The 17,500-nt window shown below is 35.9% G+C and overlaps 1 protein-coding gene across 5 annotated transcripts in view; it reads left to right on the top strand.

Moving 5' to 3' along the window:
• The window catches only part of LOC128606122 (teneurin-3), a 430,029-nt gene that overhangs the window by 355,856 nt on the left and 56,673 nt on the right, over positions 1-17,500 (top strand). For all 5 annotated transcript variants that reach the window (XM_053622151.1, XM_053622152.1, XM_053622153.1 and 2 more), the window contains 2 exons: positions 4,776-5,043; positions 9,585-9,728. In XM_053622151.1, coding sequence (XP_053478126.1) covers positions 4,776-5,043; positions 9,585-9,728 — 412 coding nt within the window. The remainder of the gene's footprint in view (positions 1-4,775; positions 5,044-9,584; positions 9,729-17,500) is intronic.

Below are 17,500 nucleotides of genomic sequence, written 5' to 3' on the forward strand. Positions count from 1 at the left end.
TCGAGAAAGAAAGAAAGAAAGAAAGAAAGAAAGAAATAGAATTGAAATGGAAAATAAAAGCAATAGAAAATAAATAAAGCAAACAAGCAATAAATAAAAATAGGAAGTAATGAAAAAACTGAGAAATGAGAAATAACAAATAAACAGATAAACAAGCAAATGAATAAATGAAGAAAGATCAAATAGAAGAGGAAAGAAAGAAAGAAATAGAACACAATGCAAAAGAGAAAAGGGGAATAAAGAGACAAAAGAAAGAACGAAACCACGAAGAAAAGAGAAGCAGAATCGAGACGGAAAATAAAAATATAGAGAAAAATGCCACAAGCAATAAATAAAAAAGGAAGGAAAATAGGAGTTAAAGAAAAACTGAGAAAGGCTGCAAAACAAGCAAATAAACAGATAAACAAGCAAATAAATAAATAAATAAACAAGCAAATAAATAAATAAAGATAAAACACAAGAGGAAAGAAAGAAAGAAAAAGAAAAATGCACAATGCAAAAGAGAAAGGAAGCAAAAAAAAAACCCACACAAAACAAACAAATAAAGAGAAATCAACAAAAAATTATGAAACTGAAGAAAGAAACAAGAAAGAAAAGAGAAACAGAATTAATCCGAAAAGTGACAGAAAAATGCAAACAAACAATAAATACAAAAGGAAGGAACAATAGAAAGTAAAAATGAAAGAAAGAAAGAATTGTAACAAAGCAAAAGAGAAAAGAAAAGGAAAAAATGATTAAATGAAGAAAGAAAGAAGTAAATAAATATAACGTAATATCGAAGAGAATGAAAGAGACTAAGATGAAAGAAAGAAACGTTAAGGAGTGTAGGAAAGAAAGAGAAAAGGAAGAAGACAAAGAACGAAATGCACGCACACACACACACACACACACACACACACACACACACAGACAGACATGCACACACACACACACACACACACACAGACAGACATGCACACACACACACACACACACAGAAACTGGGCGCTATAGATATTAAGGTCTACACACTTTCCCATGATGCTCGGCGTCGGGGAAAACCACGGAGAGGTTTATTATTTGAGTGAAACGCAGTGATGTGATTGGGTAAGACACGCTCGCCGCGCGCTCCAGCTTCATAACCATTAGCAGATTTGTTGGCGCTCCTCGGTCAGGACGGTAAAATGGCCGCCTTCTCCGAGTGTGTAATGGAGCGAACCAAATGATCTGCTTTCATCTCACGTCACTTCTTATTATTTTGGGTAAAGAGTTTTTCTGCCCAAGCCATATGTTTATGTGTACATGTGTGTGTACGTGTGTATTCCCTATTGCCTCCACACACACACACGCACGCACACACACACGCACACACACACACACACACACACACACACACACACACGCACCCTGCAGCTAAGAATAACACAGCAGCTCGTGTGGAACATGGCAGCGCATGTGGTGTGTTTTTATTAAGAGCTCGGGGTGTGTAATGAAAGATCACAGAAGGGTGGGAAAGGGCAGTGTGTGCATGCTCCAACCTTACACATCCACCCTTAAGCAAATATACAAGCCTGGGGCACACACACACACACACACACACACACACACACACACACACATTCACACACTCACATACATGTGCGCTTGATACTTTTATCGGCTGTGGTTACTGTGACTGCACAGACCACAGTTATGTGAGCGTGTGTGTGAGTGTGTGTGTGTGTGTGTGTGTGTGTGTGTGTGTGAGTGTGTGTAATGAGTAATCCGGTGAGATCTCAGCCCCTTCTGTTCTGTTCTGCTTCTTCTTATTTCCTCTTTTTTGAATCCAGTTATTGTTTTTCCATTTTATCGATTCGGTTACATCGTCTGAGCTCAAAGCTCAAAGTTTCACATAAACACAATGTCCTGATCTCACCGATTAATACGAGGAACGGAGAGAGAGAGAGAGAGAGAGAGAGAGAGAGGGAGAGAGAGTGAGAGAGAGAGAGAGTGAGCGAGAGAGAGAGAGAGAGAGTGAGCGAGAGAGAGAGAGAAAGAGAGAGAGACAGAGAGAGAGAGAGAGAGTGAGAGTGAGCGAGAGAGAGAGAGACAGAGAGAGAGACAGAGAGTGAGCGAGAGAGAGAGAGACAGAGAGAGAGACAGAGACAGAGAGAGAGAGAGAGTGAGAGTGAGCGAGAGAGAGAGAGAGAGAGCAAATCCCTCAGGCACTTGTTTGGCTCAAAAGTGTAGAAACTCAGAAAGCAGTGCGGCTCAGTGTAATTTACTTTATTCAGAACAGCAAGAAGAGACGTGACTGTCGAGAGAGGAGGGGAGGGGGGGAGAGAGAGGGAGAGAGAGAAGGGGAGAGAGAGAGAGGGAGATAGAGGGGAGAGAGTGAGAGGGAGAGAGATAGAGGGGAGAGAGAGAGGGAGAGAGAGAGGGGGACAGAGAGGGGGGGGGGGAGAGAGAGGGAGAGAGAGAGGGGGACAGAGAGGGGGGGAGAGAGGGGGGGGAGAGAGGGAGAGAGAGAGGAGGAGAGAGAGAGGGAGATAGAGGGGAGAGAGAGAGGGAAAGAGAGGGAGATAGAGGGGAGAGAGAGAGGGAGATAGAGGGGAGAGAGGGAGCGAGAGGGAGAGAGAGGGGAGAGAGGGAGAGAGAGGGAGAGAGAGAGAGAGGGGAGAGAGGGAGAGAGAGGGAGAGAGAGAGAGAGAGGGGAGAGAGGGAGAGAGAGGGAGAGAGAGGGAGAGAGAGAGAGAGGGGAGAGAGGGAGAGAGAGGGAGAGAGAGAGAGGGAGAGAGAGGGTGATAGAGGGAGAGAGAGGGAGAGGGAGAGAGAGGGAGAGGGGGAGAGAGAGAGGGTGATAGAGGGAGAGAGAGGGAGAGGGAGAGAGAGAGGGAGAGGGAGAGGGAGAGAGGGAGAGGGAGAGAGAGGGAGAGAGAGGGTGATAGAGGGGAGAGGGAGAGAGAGAGAGGGAGAGAGAGGGTGATAGAGGGGAGAGGGAGAGAGAGGGAGAGGGAGAGAGAGGGGAGAGAGGGTGATAGAGGGGAGAAGGAGAGAGAGGGGGAGAGGGGGAGAGAGGGAGAGGGAGAGAGAGGGGAGAGAGGGAGAGAAAAATTAAATGCAATGTAAAAAGAACGCAAAAGAAGAATACAAATAATAAGTGAGTAAAGGAAAGCGAGACCGAGAAATGAAGCAAATAAATAAATAATATGAAATAAAATACAAGAGAAAATGCGAAATAAATACAGAAGAAGAAACAGAAGAAATCAAACAACAAATAAACAATCAAGAGACAAAGAGTGAAACAAACACAAACAAATAAAATTAACAAAGGAGCAAAAGAAGTTAAATAGAAAAGATTTTTTTATGGAGGGACAGAGAAAAATATTCAATCCAACAAATATATAACGAGAAAAGCAGAGGAGAAGAAAGAAAGAAGAAAGAAAGAAAGAAAGAAGAAAGAAAGAAAGAAAGAAAGAAAGAAAGAAAGTGCTGTTTCTTTTTTATATGTTGATGAGCAGAACTGTCCCGACACTGAGAGGTCAGAGCTTCACCAAGAACAGGAAGAGGGAAGTGAACAGGAAGTGGGACATGAACAGGAAGAGGGACATGAACAGGAAGTGAGAAATGGAACAGGAAGAGGGAAGTAAACAGGAAGTGGGACATGAACAGGAAGTGAGAAATGAACAGGAAGCGAGACGTGAACATGAAGTGGGATGGAAACAGAAGTGGGACGGGAACAGGAAGAGGGAAGTGAACAGGAAGTGGGAAGGTGGTGAGGGGTCGCTGGGTCTGTAAGGTGAGTCGGTGTTGCTGAGAGGCGGAACCTGCACACTGACACACTGACAGCTGACTGAAGAAGACCGTTGGACATCTGCTTTGATTCGCTCGAGTAAATTTAAGAGCAAAGCCTCAGCAGAAATCACCTGGAGAACGACGGAGAACGAGCATCACACAGATGAGCTTGGTTTTTAAAGCGCCTGGTGAAAATGCGACTCATCCCGTGGGATCAGTTAAAGATGGGGTTTTTGCCAAAAGCGGGCGCTTACATAATGCTGTAATCTATTCCAACAGTAATGGAGCAGAGAAGAAATACACAGCGGGGTCCAAACGTCTGAGCTCACCACCGAGACCTGCCTTTATTTCATTCTCCTCGGTTATTAGCGAAGAGCTCATTATTCACGTCAGAGGCAGAACCGCGCTTTAGCTGAGCGAGAAACGTGAACCGCGTGACACGCAGATCGATCACAACACCACGCTGTCTTCAGATCCTCAAACCATTACAACATCATGGATATTTCATTCACACTACAACGCTCCGTTCTGATTGGACAGCAGTTATAAGTTATGGTTTCTATAGTAACAGCTCACTCAGAGGGCGGAATTGTTCAAAAATCATTGACATGAGAGGACATGTTTATGTCACGTGTATGGAAGGAGTCTCCAGTGTCAGCGCTCTGCGACAGTCAGAGGTGAAGCCGTAACTTGAAGTTTTCCGCCATCTCCAGGACAGACGGTTACGCTTCTTTGCGGTTCCTGGTGAAGGAACGGCTGTTTACAGCTGCTGTAACGTAAGTGAGAACAGGAACCGACTGGTTTCTCAGACAGCACTAAATGTAAAGCCGAACATTCTGAGATTCCGGGTTCTTAGATTTCTAGGAGGTTCTACACGGAACGGTTACTGATAGGGAAGCACTCTGTTGTAGGGTTTTATACAGAACCTTCGTGTTCCTCCCGAGGAACAAGTGAAGAACCCTTAAAGATACCATGCTCCTGGTCTTGTCTCCATGGTGACCCGTGTGTTCTGTGATGTGCAGGTTCTCCAGGAGGACACAGCGATCCCCGGCAGCGACCTGAACCTGGTGTACCTGAGTTCTCGAGCGGCCGGGTACCGTCCCGTCCTGAAGGTCACCATGACCCAGTCCACCATCCCTTTTAACCTGATGAAGGTGCACCTGATGGTGGCTGTGGTGGGACGCCTCTTCCAGAAGTGGTTCCCCGCAGAACCCAACCTGTCCTACACCTTCATCTGGGACAAGACGGATGCCTACAACCAGCGAGTGTACGGCCTGAGCGAGGCGGTCGGTGAGTCTGGAGGGATATTTATTCATATTTATGTTTATATTTATGTTTATATTCATCATCTGTAAACACTGCAGCTCTCACACATGGCGTGTGAGATTATACGTTTATATTCGTTACTCTAATATACAGCATACTACAACATACTAATATAGATGGGGCTTATTTAGCCACATTTCCTGTTTATTTCAGTTTCATCTACATTTTTAAATAAATAAACAAACAAACAAATGAATAACTTCTTGGAGCAAAAATAATCATTATAAACACTTGTATGATAATCATTCGTTTATTTATTCATTCATTTATTTGTTTTTTGTTTGTTTGTTTATTCTTTGTTATTACTTTATTTATTTATACTTATTTATCTATTTGTTTGCTTGTTCATTAATTTCTTTTTTCTTTCTTTCTTATTTATCCAGCAGCTTGTTTATTTTTTTCATTTATGTAGTCATTCTTTTATGTATTTATTTATTTATGTATTTATTTATTTGATATTTAGGAAAATAGGCGATTTGGTGACATTTTGTCCAATAATTAATCTCTCTAGTTTTAACAAACAAACAAACAAATAAGTGAAAATTAGTCGATTATATTTGGAAGATTAAAACAAAACTTTGAAAATTAATTACCAATACGTTTAATTGTTTGTTTGTTTACATTTCTTTCTTTCTTACTTTTTTATTTATCTCTTTGTTTATTCATTTTTTATTCGATTTTTAGGAAAATAGGCGGTTTAGTGGCATCTCTCCATTTTTAATAAACAAACAAACAAATAAGTGAATTCATTATTTTTGGACAATTAAAACATCACTTTGAAGGTTATTTACAAACGCTTGTTTGTTTGTTTGCTTGTTTGTTTTGTGTATTTAGTGTATGGTTAGTTAGTGTATGGTTCTTATTACTTTTGTTCGCTCTTTTTTTTTTTAAAGCTCCTCGCACACTGCTTTATAACGTATGAAATTTTAAATAAATAAATCAATCAATAATTCTGAAAATAAAAGAGATAAACATTAGATGGATAGACGGACAGAGAAACTGAAACATTTCTTTATGGACGTCTTTTTGTTTTTCTTTTCATTTTTCATTAGTATTCAAGTCGATGTAACTTTTAAGCGTTTTTTTTTTTTTAAAGGTTTCTGGATTTTATTCGCTCTCACATTTAAATACTCGTTTTTATTCCATTTCTCTTCGATTAATTCTTTTATTATTTTTATTTTGTCTTATTTACAGATTCCTTATAAATCGCCCTGATCTCAAGTTAAAATGGTTACACACAGCAAACAAATGAATAAATACTTGATTAATATTTTTTAAAGATTATATTTTTTATATTCTAATAAATAGTAATATAATTTTTTTTTATAATAAAAAAATGTATATTGTTACCCCAGATAATGGAGATTAATGGCACTGTTACGGTGAATTTAATATATTACATACATACGTGTGTGTGTGTGTGTGTGTGTGTGTGTGTAAACAGTATTTTCAGATCGGTTTGAGCTCCATGTTGAGATTTGCACACACGGAATATGACTAAGTGTTGAATAATAAATAAATAATATTCATGTTGTGGAATAAGGTGGACTTTGTGTAGAAGACTGATCGAGTTTGAGAACCGGGTGAAGTGAGAGCACATCCTTCGCTTCCTCCCGGTGTCGCGCAGCCTTTATAATCTGATCAGCCTTTATAATCTGATCAGCGTTGTCACGGTGATAAACAGCCGCTCCGTGTTTCCCACCTGGCGTCGCCCTACACCTGCGGTGGATAATAAACGTAACGTGACGTGAGGAGACCTTACACAGGCGAAGTGCTTACACACAACATCCAGCATGCAAATCAGCGCTCTTATCTCTCCATCCCGGTCCGGTTTCTTGCTGACGGAGTTGTATAGCGTGTGTATGATTAGCGGACGTAGCGAAACGTACACGTCCATCTCTCCGGGTTGGAAAGGTCACGTGTGTGTTTTTCTGGCTTTATGCTGGAGATAATGGTGAGGAGGACACACGGGTGGCGTTATTCTGGTCCAGGACATGTGGCAGACGAGCAAATCTTTCCAGATTGCTCCAGATCATTCCAGATCGCCACAGATCGCTCCAGGTCACTGCAGATCCCTCCAGATCGCTCCAAATCACTGCAGATTGCTCCAGATCGCTGCAGATCCCTCCAGATCACTCCAGATCACTGCAGATCACTCCAGATCGCTCCAGATAACTGCAGATCGCTCCAGATCACTGCAGATCACTCCAGATCATTCCAGATCATTCCAGATCACTCCAGATCACTGTAGATCACTCCAGATCACTGCAGATCACTCCAAATCATTCCAGATCACTTCAGATCACTGCAGATCACTCCAGATCGCTCCAGATAACTGCATATCGTTCCAGATCACTGCAGATCACTCCAGATCACTTCTGATCGCTCCAGATAACTGCATATCGTTCCAGATCACTGCAGATCACTGTAGATCGCTCCAGATCACTGCAGATCACTCCAGATTGCGCCAGATCACCCCAGATCACTCCAGATCGTTCCAGATCACTCCAAGATCACTCCAGATCACTCCAGATACACTCTAGATCATTCCAGATCACTCCAGATCACTGCAGATCATTCCAGATCACTTCAGATCGCTCCAGATAACTGCATATCGTTCCAGATCACTGCAGATCACTCCAGATCACTGTAGATCGCTCCAGATCACTGCAGATCACTCCAGATTGTGCCAGATCACCCCAGATCACTCCAGATCGTTCCAGATCACTCCAGATCACTCCAGATCGCTCCAGATACACTCTAGATCATTCCAGATCACTCCAGATCACTGCAGATCATTCCAGATCATTCCAGATCAATGCAGATCACTCCAGATCGCTCCAGATCACTCCAGATAACTGCAGATCACTCCAGATCACCGCAGATCGCTCCAGGTCACTCCAGATCGCTTCAGATCACTCCAGATCACTCCAGATCGCTCCAGATCATTCCAGATCACTGCAGATCACCCCAGATTACTCCAGATCACTCCAGATCACTGTAGATCACTCCAGATCACCCCAGATCGCTCCAGATCACTCCAGATCACTCCAGATAACTGCAGATCACTCCAGATCACCGCAGATCGCTCCAGGTCACTCCAGATCGCTTCAGATCACTCCAGATCACTCCAGATCGCTCCAGATCACTCCAGATCACCACAGATCACTCAACTCAGTCCACCGCTGAGAAATAACTTCCTCAACTACTGTATATTACAGTTCTCAAGTAACCCCGTGTTTTTATTCCAGTACAGGAACACGTAACGTATGTACGGTATATGATGCGTGAACCAAGTCTTCTACAAAATCTGAAATAGTAAAAAAATAATAATAATTGCATAACACCACGGAGTAAAGCTAAAAAAAGGAAAGTCCGATTAAAAAAGGATTTAAAAAAGTAATTAAACAAACGAGTGAATAAATATATTTTAACAAACTAATATCAAATATAATATACAGAGTCATATCAAATATTAATGAAAAATCCAACTCAAAAAAGAATGTATAAAACTGTCCTTCTATCTGTCTGTCTATCTATATGTTTGTCTGTCTGTCTGTCTATCTGTCTGTTTGTCTATCTATCTGTCTGTCTGTCTATCTAACTGCCTGTCTATCTATCTGTCTGTCTTAAACAAACAAACAAATAACTAAGTAAATGAATATATAATTAAATATATAATAAAGATATTAGTATGTAACAATTCATAGGACTATACATTCATTAGTCTGCCTATCTATCTATCTATCTATCTATCTATCTAGAGATCAGGTAGATATATTATTTAATAAATATGGGGTAGGAATTCTACAGATAAATGTAAAGTCCCACAAAAATAGAAAGAAAAGAATTAGAAAATTAAAACTGTATAAATCATGGCTATACCAAATTCATTCATTCAGTCAGAGTGTTTTGTATTCTTTAGATCTGCTTTTTATTTTCTGTTTGTTTGTTTGTTTGTTAGAAATTCATTAGAATGTGGCTATAGCAACCATTTTCATTCATAATAATAATAATAATAATAATAATAATAATAATAATAATCAGAAGAAGAGGAAGAAGAAGAAGAGATAATAATACAGATTTGCTTATAATAATGTATTATAACTGTATTATAATAATACAGTTTATACATATTCTAATGACATATTTTTATTAATAACTATTGAAACTGGTCTAGAAATAATGATTGATAGATCTCACAGCGTGGGATTGTTTTATGACTTGAGTGTGAGTTTTATTTTTATTTAGAAAAGTGTTTAAATGTATCTATTTATCTGATTAATTAAATCCCTGAATCTCTCCTTCTCTCCCTCTGTGTGTGTGTGTCTCTGTGTGTGTGTGTGTGTGTGTCTGTGTGTGTCTGTGTGTGTGTGCGTTGTGCGTGTTTTGTGTGCGTGTGTGTGTGTGTGTGTGTGTTTGTGTGTGCGTGTTTGTGTGTGTGTCTGTGTGTGCGTGCGTGCGTGTGTGCATGTGTGTGTGTGTGCGTGTGTGTGTGTGTTTAGTGTCGGTGGGGTTCGAGTATGAGTCGTGTTTGGATCTGATCCTGTGGGAGAAGAGGACCGCCGTCCTTCAGGGTTACGAGCTCGACGCCTCCAACATGGGCGGCTGGACACTGGACAAACACCACGTGCTGGACGTCCAGAACGGTGAGGACACACCCTGTACACTTCTGGATTCTGATTGGTCAGAACGTGTCGATTAATCAGTAGTGAGAGAAATAAAACACCACACTTCCTCACACACACACACACACACACACACACACACACACACTTTAACCACTAATGAGTCAATTCTATAGTGAAAAATATAAACAATTAAGAGTTTTGGATGTTCTCTAAAATAAAACAAAGTCAGCATCATGATTTGTCGCCTCATACAGACGTGTGTGTGTGTGTGTGTGTGTGTGTGTGTGTGTAAAAGGCCAGCAGGTTTATTGCATTTTCCTCAGTGCTTTAGCTTTCAGCTCCTAAGCTCTTTCTTTTCCTTTTTTTTTTTTTTTTTTTCGTTCTCAGAGGAATTCATCGCCGCTTTAATCTCACGAACCAGTGACACCTTTTGTGACCTATGACCTTTGGCCACCTTCATCTTTTTCTAAACCTTTCTCCAATTCCCCATCACTGACCTAAATATAGGATCTCGGGAGAGTGAGGCTCAGGTGTGTGTTTACAACCTGGCACACACAGTGATTCGTTTGACTTTTTTGACAGTATAACTAAATAAAAATACGTTCCTATCGGCTACAGTCGCTGAGGACGATAATAAAATATCGAATTAACTGATTTCTAAACATAAATTTAAATGTGTAATAAGGAGATTTTACAAAACTTCTTAAGCTTGGCAACTTTGCATGACTGAATAACAAACTAGAACTAAATATTACAATCTTATTCAAACTAGAACTAAATATTTAAATCTTACTCAAACTACAACTAAATATTTAAATCTTACTCAAACTACAACTAAATATTTAAATCTTACTCAAACTACAAGTAAATATTTAAATCTTATTCAAACTACAACTAATTATTTAAATCTTACTCAAACTAGAAGTAAATATTTAAATCTTACTCAAACTACAACTAAATATTACAATCTTACTCAAACTACAACTAATTATTTAAATCTTACTCAAACTACAACTAAATATTTAAATCTTACTCAAACTACAACTAAATATTACAATCTTACTCAAACTACAACTAATTATTTAAATCTTACTCAAACTACAACTAAATATTACAATCTTATTCCAACTAGAACTAAATATTTAAATCTTACTCAAACTACAACTAAATATTACAATCTTACTCAAACTACAACTAAATATTACAATCTTACTCAAACTACAACTAAATATTACAATCTTATTCCAACTAGAACTAAATATTTAAATCTTACTCAAACTACAACTAAATATTACAATCTTACTCAAACTACAACTAAATATTACAATCTTATTCCAACTAGAACTAAATATTTAAATCTTACTCAAACTACAACTAATTATTCCAATCTTATTCCAACTAGAAGTAAATATTTAAATCTTACTCAAACTACAACTAAATATTTAAATCTTACTCAAACTACAACTAATTATTACAATCTTACTCAAACTACAACTAAATATTTAAATCTTATTCAAACTACAACTAATTATTACAATCTTATTCCAACTAGAAGTAAATATTTAAATCTTACTCAAACTACAACTAATTATTACAATCTTACTCAAACTACAACTAAATATTTAAATCTTATTCAAACTACAACTAAATATTTAAATCTTACTCAAACTACAACTAATTATTTAAATCTTACTCAAACTACAACTAAATATTTAAATCTTACTCAAACTACAACTAAATATTACAATCTTACTCAAACTACAACTAATTATTTAAATCTTACTCAAACTACAACTAAATATTACAATCTTATTCCAACTAGAACTAAATATTTAAATCTTACTCAAACTACAACTAAATATTACAATCTTACTCAAACTACAACTAAATATTACAATCTTACTCAAACTACAACTAAATATTACAATCTTATTCCAACTAGAACTAAATATTTAAATCTTACTCAAACTACAACTAAATATTACAATCTTACTCAAACTACAACTAAATATTACAATCTTATTCCAACTAGAACTAAATATTTAAATCTTACTCAAACTACAACTAATTATTCCAATCTTATTCCAACTAGAAGTAAATATTTAAATCTTACTCAAACTACAACTAAATATTTAAATCTTACTCAAACTACAACTAATTATTACAATCTTACTCAAACTACAACTAAATATTTAAATCTTATTCAAACTACAACTAATTATTACAATCTTATTCCAACTAGAAGTAAATATTTAAATCTTACTCAAACTACAACTAATTATTACAATCTTACTCAAACTACAACTAAATATTTAAATCTTATTCAAACTACAACTAAATATTTAAATCTTACTCAAACTACAACTAAATATTTAAATCTTACTCAAACTACAACTAAATATTTAAATCTTACTCAAACTACAACTAAATATTACAATCTTACTCAAACTACAACTAAATATTTAAATCTTACTCAAACTACAACTAAATATTTAAATCTTACTCAAACTACAACTAAATATTTAAATCTTACTCAAACTACAACTAAATATTTAAATCTTACTCAAACTACAACTAAATATTACAATCTTATTCCAACTAGAACTAAATATTTAAATCTTACTCAAACTACAACTAAATATTACAATCTTACTCAAACTACAACTAAATATTACAATCTTACTCAAACTACAACTAAATATTACAATCTTATTCCAACTAGAACTAAATATTTAAATCTTACTCAAACTACAACTAATTATTCCAATCTTATTCCAACTAGAAGTAAATATTTAAATCTTACTCAAACTACAACTAAATATTTAAATCTTACTCAAACTACAACTAATTATTACAATCTTACTCAAACTACAACTAAATATTTAAATCTTATTCAAACTACAACTAATTATTACAATCTTATTCCAACTAGAAGTAAATATTTAAATCTTACTCAAACTACAACTAAATATTTAAATCTTACTCAAACTACAACTAAATATTTAAATCTTATTCAAACTACAACTAATTATTACAATCTTATTCCAACTAGAAGTAAATATTTAAATCTTACTCAAACTACAACTAAATATTTAAATCTTATTCAAACTACAACTAATTATTACAATCTTATTCCAACTAGAAGTAAATATTTAAATCTTACTCAAACTACAACTAAATATTTAAATCTTACTCAAACTACAACTAATTATTACAATCTTACTCAAACTACAACTAAATATTTAAATCTTACTCAAACTACAACTAAATATTTAAATCTTACTCAAACTACAACTAAATATTTAAATCTTACTCAAACTACAACTAAATATTTAAATCTTACTCAAACTACAACTAAATATTACAATCTTACTCAAACTACAACTAAATATTTAAATCTTACTCAAACTACAACTAAATATTTAAATCTTACTCAAACTACAACTAAATATTACAATCTTATTCCAACTAGAACTAAATATTTAAATCTTACTCAAACTACAACTAAATATTACAATCTTACTCAAACTACAACTAAATATTACAATCTTACTCAAACTACAACTAAATATTACAATCTTATTCCAACTAGAACTAAATATTTAAATCTTACTCAAACTACAACTAATTATTCCAATCTTATTCCAACTAGAAGTAAATATTTAAATCTTACTCAAACTACAACTAAATATTTAAATCTTACTCAAACTACAACTAAATATTTAAATCTTACTCAAACTACAACTAATTATTACAATCTTACTCAAACTACAACTAAATATTTAAATCTTATTCAAACTACAACTAATTATTACAATCTTATTCCAACTAGAAGTAAATATTTAAATCTTACTCAAACTACAACTAAATATTTAAATCTTACTCAAACTACAACTAATTATTACAATCTTACTCAAACTACAACTAAATATTTAAATCTTACTCAAACTACAACTAAATATTTAAATCTTACTCAAACTACAACTAAATATTTAAATCTTACTCAAACTACAACTAAATATTTAAATCTTACTCAAACTACAACTAAATATTACAATCTTACTCAAACTACAACTAAATATTTAAATCTTACTCAAACTACAACTAAATATTTAAATCTTACTCAAACTACAACTAAATATTACAATCTTATTCCAACTAGAACTAAATATTTAAATCTTACTCAAACTACAACTAAATATTACAATGTTACTCAAACTACAACTAAATATTACAATCTTACTCAAACTACAACTAAATATTACAATCTTATTCCAACTAGAACTAAATATTTAAATCTTACTCAAACTACAACTAATTATTCCAATCTTATTCCAACTAGAAGTAAATATTTAAATCTTACTCAAACTACAACTAAATATTTAAATCTTACTCAAACTACAACTAATTATTACAATCTTACTCAAACTACAACTAAATATTTAAATCTTATTCAAACTACAACTAATTATTACAATCTTATTCCAACTAGAAGTAAATATTTAAATCTTACTCAAACTACAACTAAATATTTAAATCTTACTCAAACTACAACTAAATATTTAAATCTTATTCAAACTACAACTAATTATTACAATCTTATTCCAACTAGAAGTAAATATTTAAATCTTACTCAAACTACAACTAAATATTTAAATCTTATTCAAACTACAACTAATTATTACAATCTTATTCCAACTAGAAGTAAATATTTAAATCTTACTCAAACTACAACTAAATATTTAAATCTTACTCAAACTACAACTAAATATTACAATCTTACTCAAACTACAAGTAAATATTTAAATCTTACTCAAACTACAACTAAATATTTAAATCTTATTCAAACTACAACTAAATATTTAAATCTTACTCAAACTACAACTAAATATTACAATCTTACTCAAACTACAACTAAATATTTAAATCTTACTCAAACTACAACTAAATATTTAAATCTTACTCAAACTACAAGTAAATATTTAAATCTTACTCAAACTACAAGTAATTATTTAAATCTTACTCAAACTACAACTAAATATTTAAATCTTACTCAAACTACAACTAAATATTTAAATCTTACTCAAACTACAACTAAATATTACAATCTTATTCCAACTAGAACTAAATATTACAATCTTACTCAAACTACAACTAAATATTACAATCTTATTCCAACTAGAAGTAAATATTTAAATCTTACTCAGACTAGAAGTAAATATTACAATCTCGAGTTGTTTGTTTTTGGTCCTGAAGGTTTATTTTATTTTATTTTATTTTATTTGTTGTAGACTTTAATGTCTGGCTGAAGCGGGAGTCTGTTTGAAAGTCGTCTCTCCGGCGTTGCAGAAATTCATCAGAGAATGTTGAGCGTTGAAGTTTTCCTGTAAAAGTTGTCGTGCGATATCGGAGTAATCACTAACTCAGGATGAGTGAAGCCCTTTTTGCTTTTTCTGATATATTTTTTAAACGTACGCGAGGGACTCACACAGCACTTTTCACAGTTTAAATTGTTTCCTCGCTGCGTATTGCTGAGCTCCCTTTATCTCTACAAACAATAATCTCATTTCGTCGTAAAACCCAGAGCGAGATGTGTGACCACACATCAGCCAGAATCTGATGACTGGCTTCTTTTTTTCTGTTTTTTTTTTGCTTTAAAGTTTCAGAGTTATTTAAACAGACATCGCACTGGTTATATTTAAAAAAAGAGAAGAGAAAAAAGATGTCTTTCCCGGACGTTGGCGGGACGTCAGGATTTCAGCCAAACTGTTTTCAGAACGTAGAAAAACCAAAAGATGTAAACACGGACCTAAAAAGAGTCATGAGTGGCAGACAGGAGGAGATTCGGAATTAAAAACCGACGCCAAAGTAAACAGAGCGATGGAGCCGGCAATTCTGAAAATGATAGACGAGAGGAGCGGAGTGGAGACGGACAGAGACGGATAATCGATAAACAAACAGAGGTCAAACTGACTAAACTGAACCGTCAGAGCACACGGCTCTCACAGGAAGCGCTGGACTGAGGCGAGGGAGGGGTGTAACTCTTTAATGCATGCTCGGTTCATTCTTCTCCGATGTTTTGAAAGGCAAGAACACAAAACCAGCGTTTTCCTCTTTAACTGGAAAAAAGTGGGTTTTAACTTGTCAGCTTAACCATGTCACATGACCAGGAAGTGCCGCTTTTCTGCAGTCACATGACACGGTGAAGGTCTTCATCAGGGGGCTGACAAGATGGGATTCATTTTTCAGTATTTAGGCGACACTGCATGAAGGAAACAATGTAAACACTATCCGAGATAAGTTAGCATTTATTTCTTGTCATTTAAAGGAGTTTATATATTTGCAGTATTCTGTTGAACGGTGAAATGTAATCGTTGCCGTACGGCAGCATCCTGCGATAAAGGAACCGTGGTACGTGCGTTCATGAGCTGAAACAGGCGGACGCGGCAGACACCACTCTCGGCTCTCGGCTCTCTGAAGAGGGCTCGTACAAGGTGCGTGAAGTGCTTCAGTTTGTCTTTTTGAAATGTAAGTACCGGAAAACCTTGAAAATAGTTTTATATCCAGCGGAGCTTTAAAAGTGCTCGAGTTATAAAAAAGGTCAGTAAATAAGGAATCACTGAATAACTTTAAAGTCTTTAGTTCTGATAGAACACGAACACAATCCTTTCACTTAAAATATGACTCCCCGCTGTGCTCTCTCTCTCTCTCTCTCTCTCTCTCTCTCTCTCTCACTCTCTCCTTCTCTCTCCTTCTTTCTCCCACTCTGTCTGTTGCTCTCTCTCTATAACTCTCTTTCACTCTCTCTCTCTATAACTCTCTTTCACTCTCTCTCTCTCTATATAACTCTCTTTCACTCTCTCTCTCTATAACTCTCTTTCACTCTCTCTCTATATAACTCTCTTTCACTCTCTCTCTCTATAACTCTCTTTCACTCTCTCTCTCTCTATATAACTCTCTTTCACTCTCTCTCTCTCTATAACTCTCTTTCACTCTCTCTCTCTCTATAACTCTCTTTCACTCTCTCTCTCTCTATAACTCTCTTTCACTCTCTCTCTCTCTCTATAACTCTCTTTCACTCTCTCTCTCTCTCTCTCTATAACTCTCTTTCACTCTCTCTCTCTCTATATAACTCTCTTTCACTCTCTCTCTCTCTCTCTCTATAACTCTCTTTCACTCTCTCTCTCTCTCTATAACTCTCTTTCACTCTCTCTCTCTCTCTATAACTCTCTTTCACTCTCTCTCTCTCTCTCTCTATAACTCTCTTTCACTCTCTCTCTCTCTCTATAACTCTCTTTCACTCTCTCTCTCTCTATAACTCTCTTTCACTCTCTCTCTCTCTATATAACTCTCTTTCACTCTCTCTCTCTATAACTCTCTTTCACTCTCTCTCTATATAACTCTCTTTCACTCTCTCTCTCTATAACTCTCTTTCACTCTCTCTCTCTCTATATAACTCTCTTTCACTCTCTCTCTCTCTATAACTCTCTTTCACTCTCTCTCTCTCTATAACTCTCTTTCACTCTCTCTCTCTATAACTCTCTTTCACTCTCTCTCTCTCTCTATAACTCTCTTTCACTCTCTCTCTCTCTCTCTCTATAACTCTCTTTCACTCTCTCTCTCTCTATATAACTCTCTTTCACTCTCTCTCTCTCTCTCTCTATAACTCTCTTTCACTCTCTCTCTCTCTCTATAACTCTCTTTCACTCTCTCTCTCTCTCTATAACTCTCTTTCACTCTCTCTCTCTCTCTCTCTATAACTCTCTTTCACTCTCTCTCTCTCTCTATAA

Source organism: Ictalurus furcatus, chromosome 3, assembly GCF_023375685.1.
Source record: "Ictalurus furcatus strain D&B chromosome 3, Billie_1.0, whole genome shotgun sequence".
Taxonomy (NCBI): domain Eukaryota; kingdom Metazoa; phylum Chordata; class Actinopteri; order Siluriformes; family Ictaluridae; genus Ictalurus; species Ictalurus furcatus.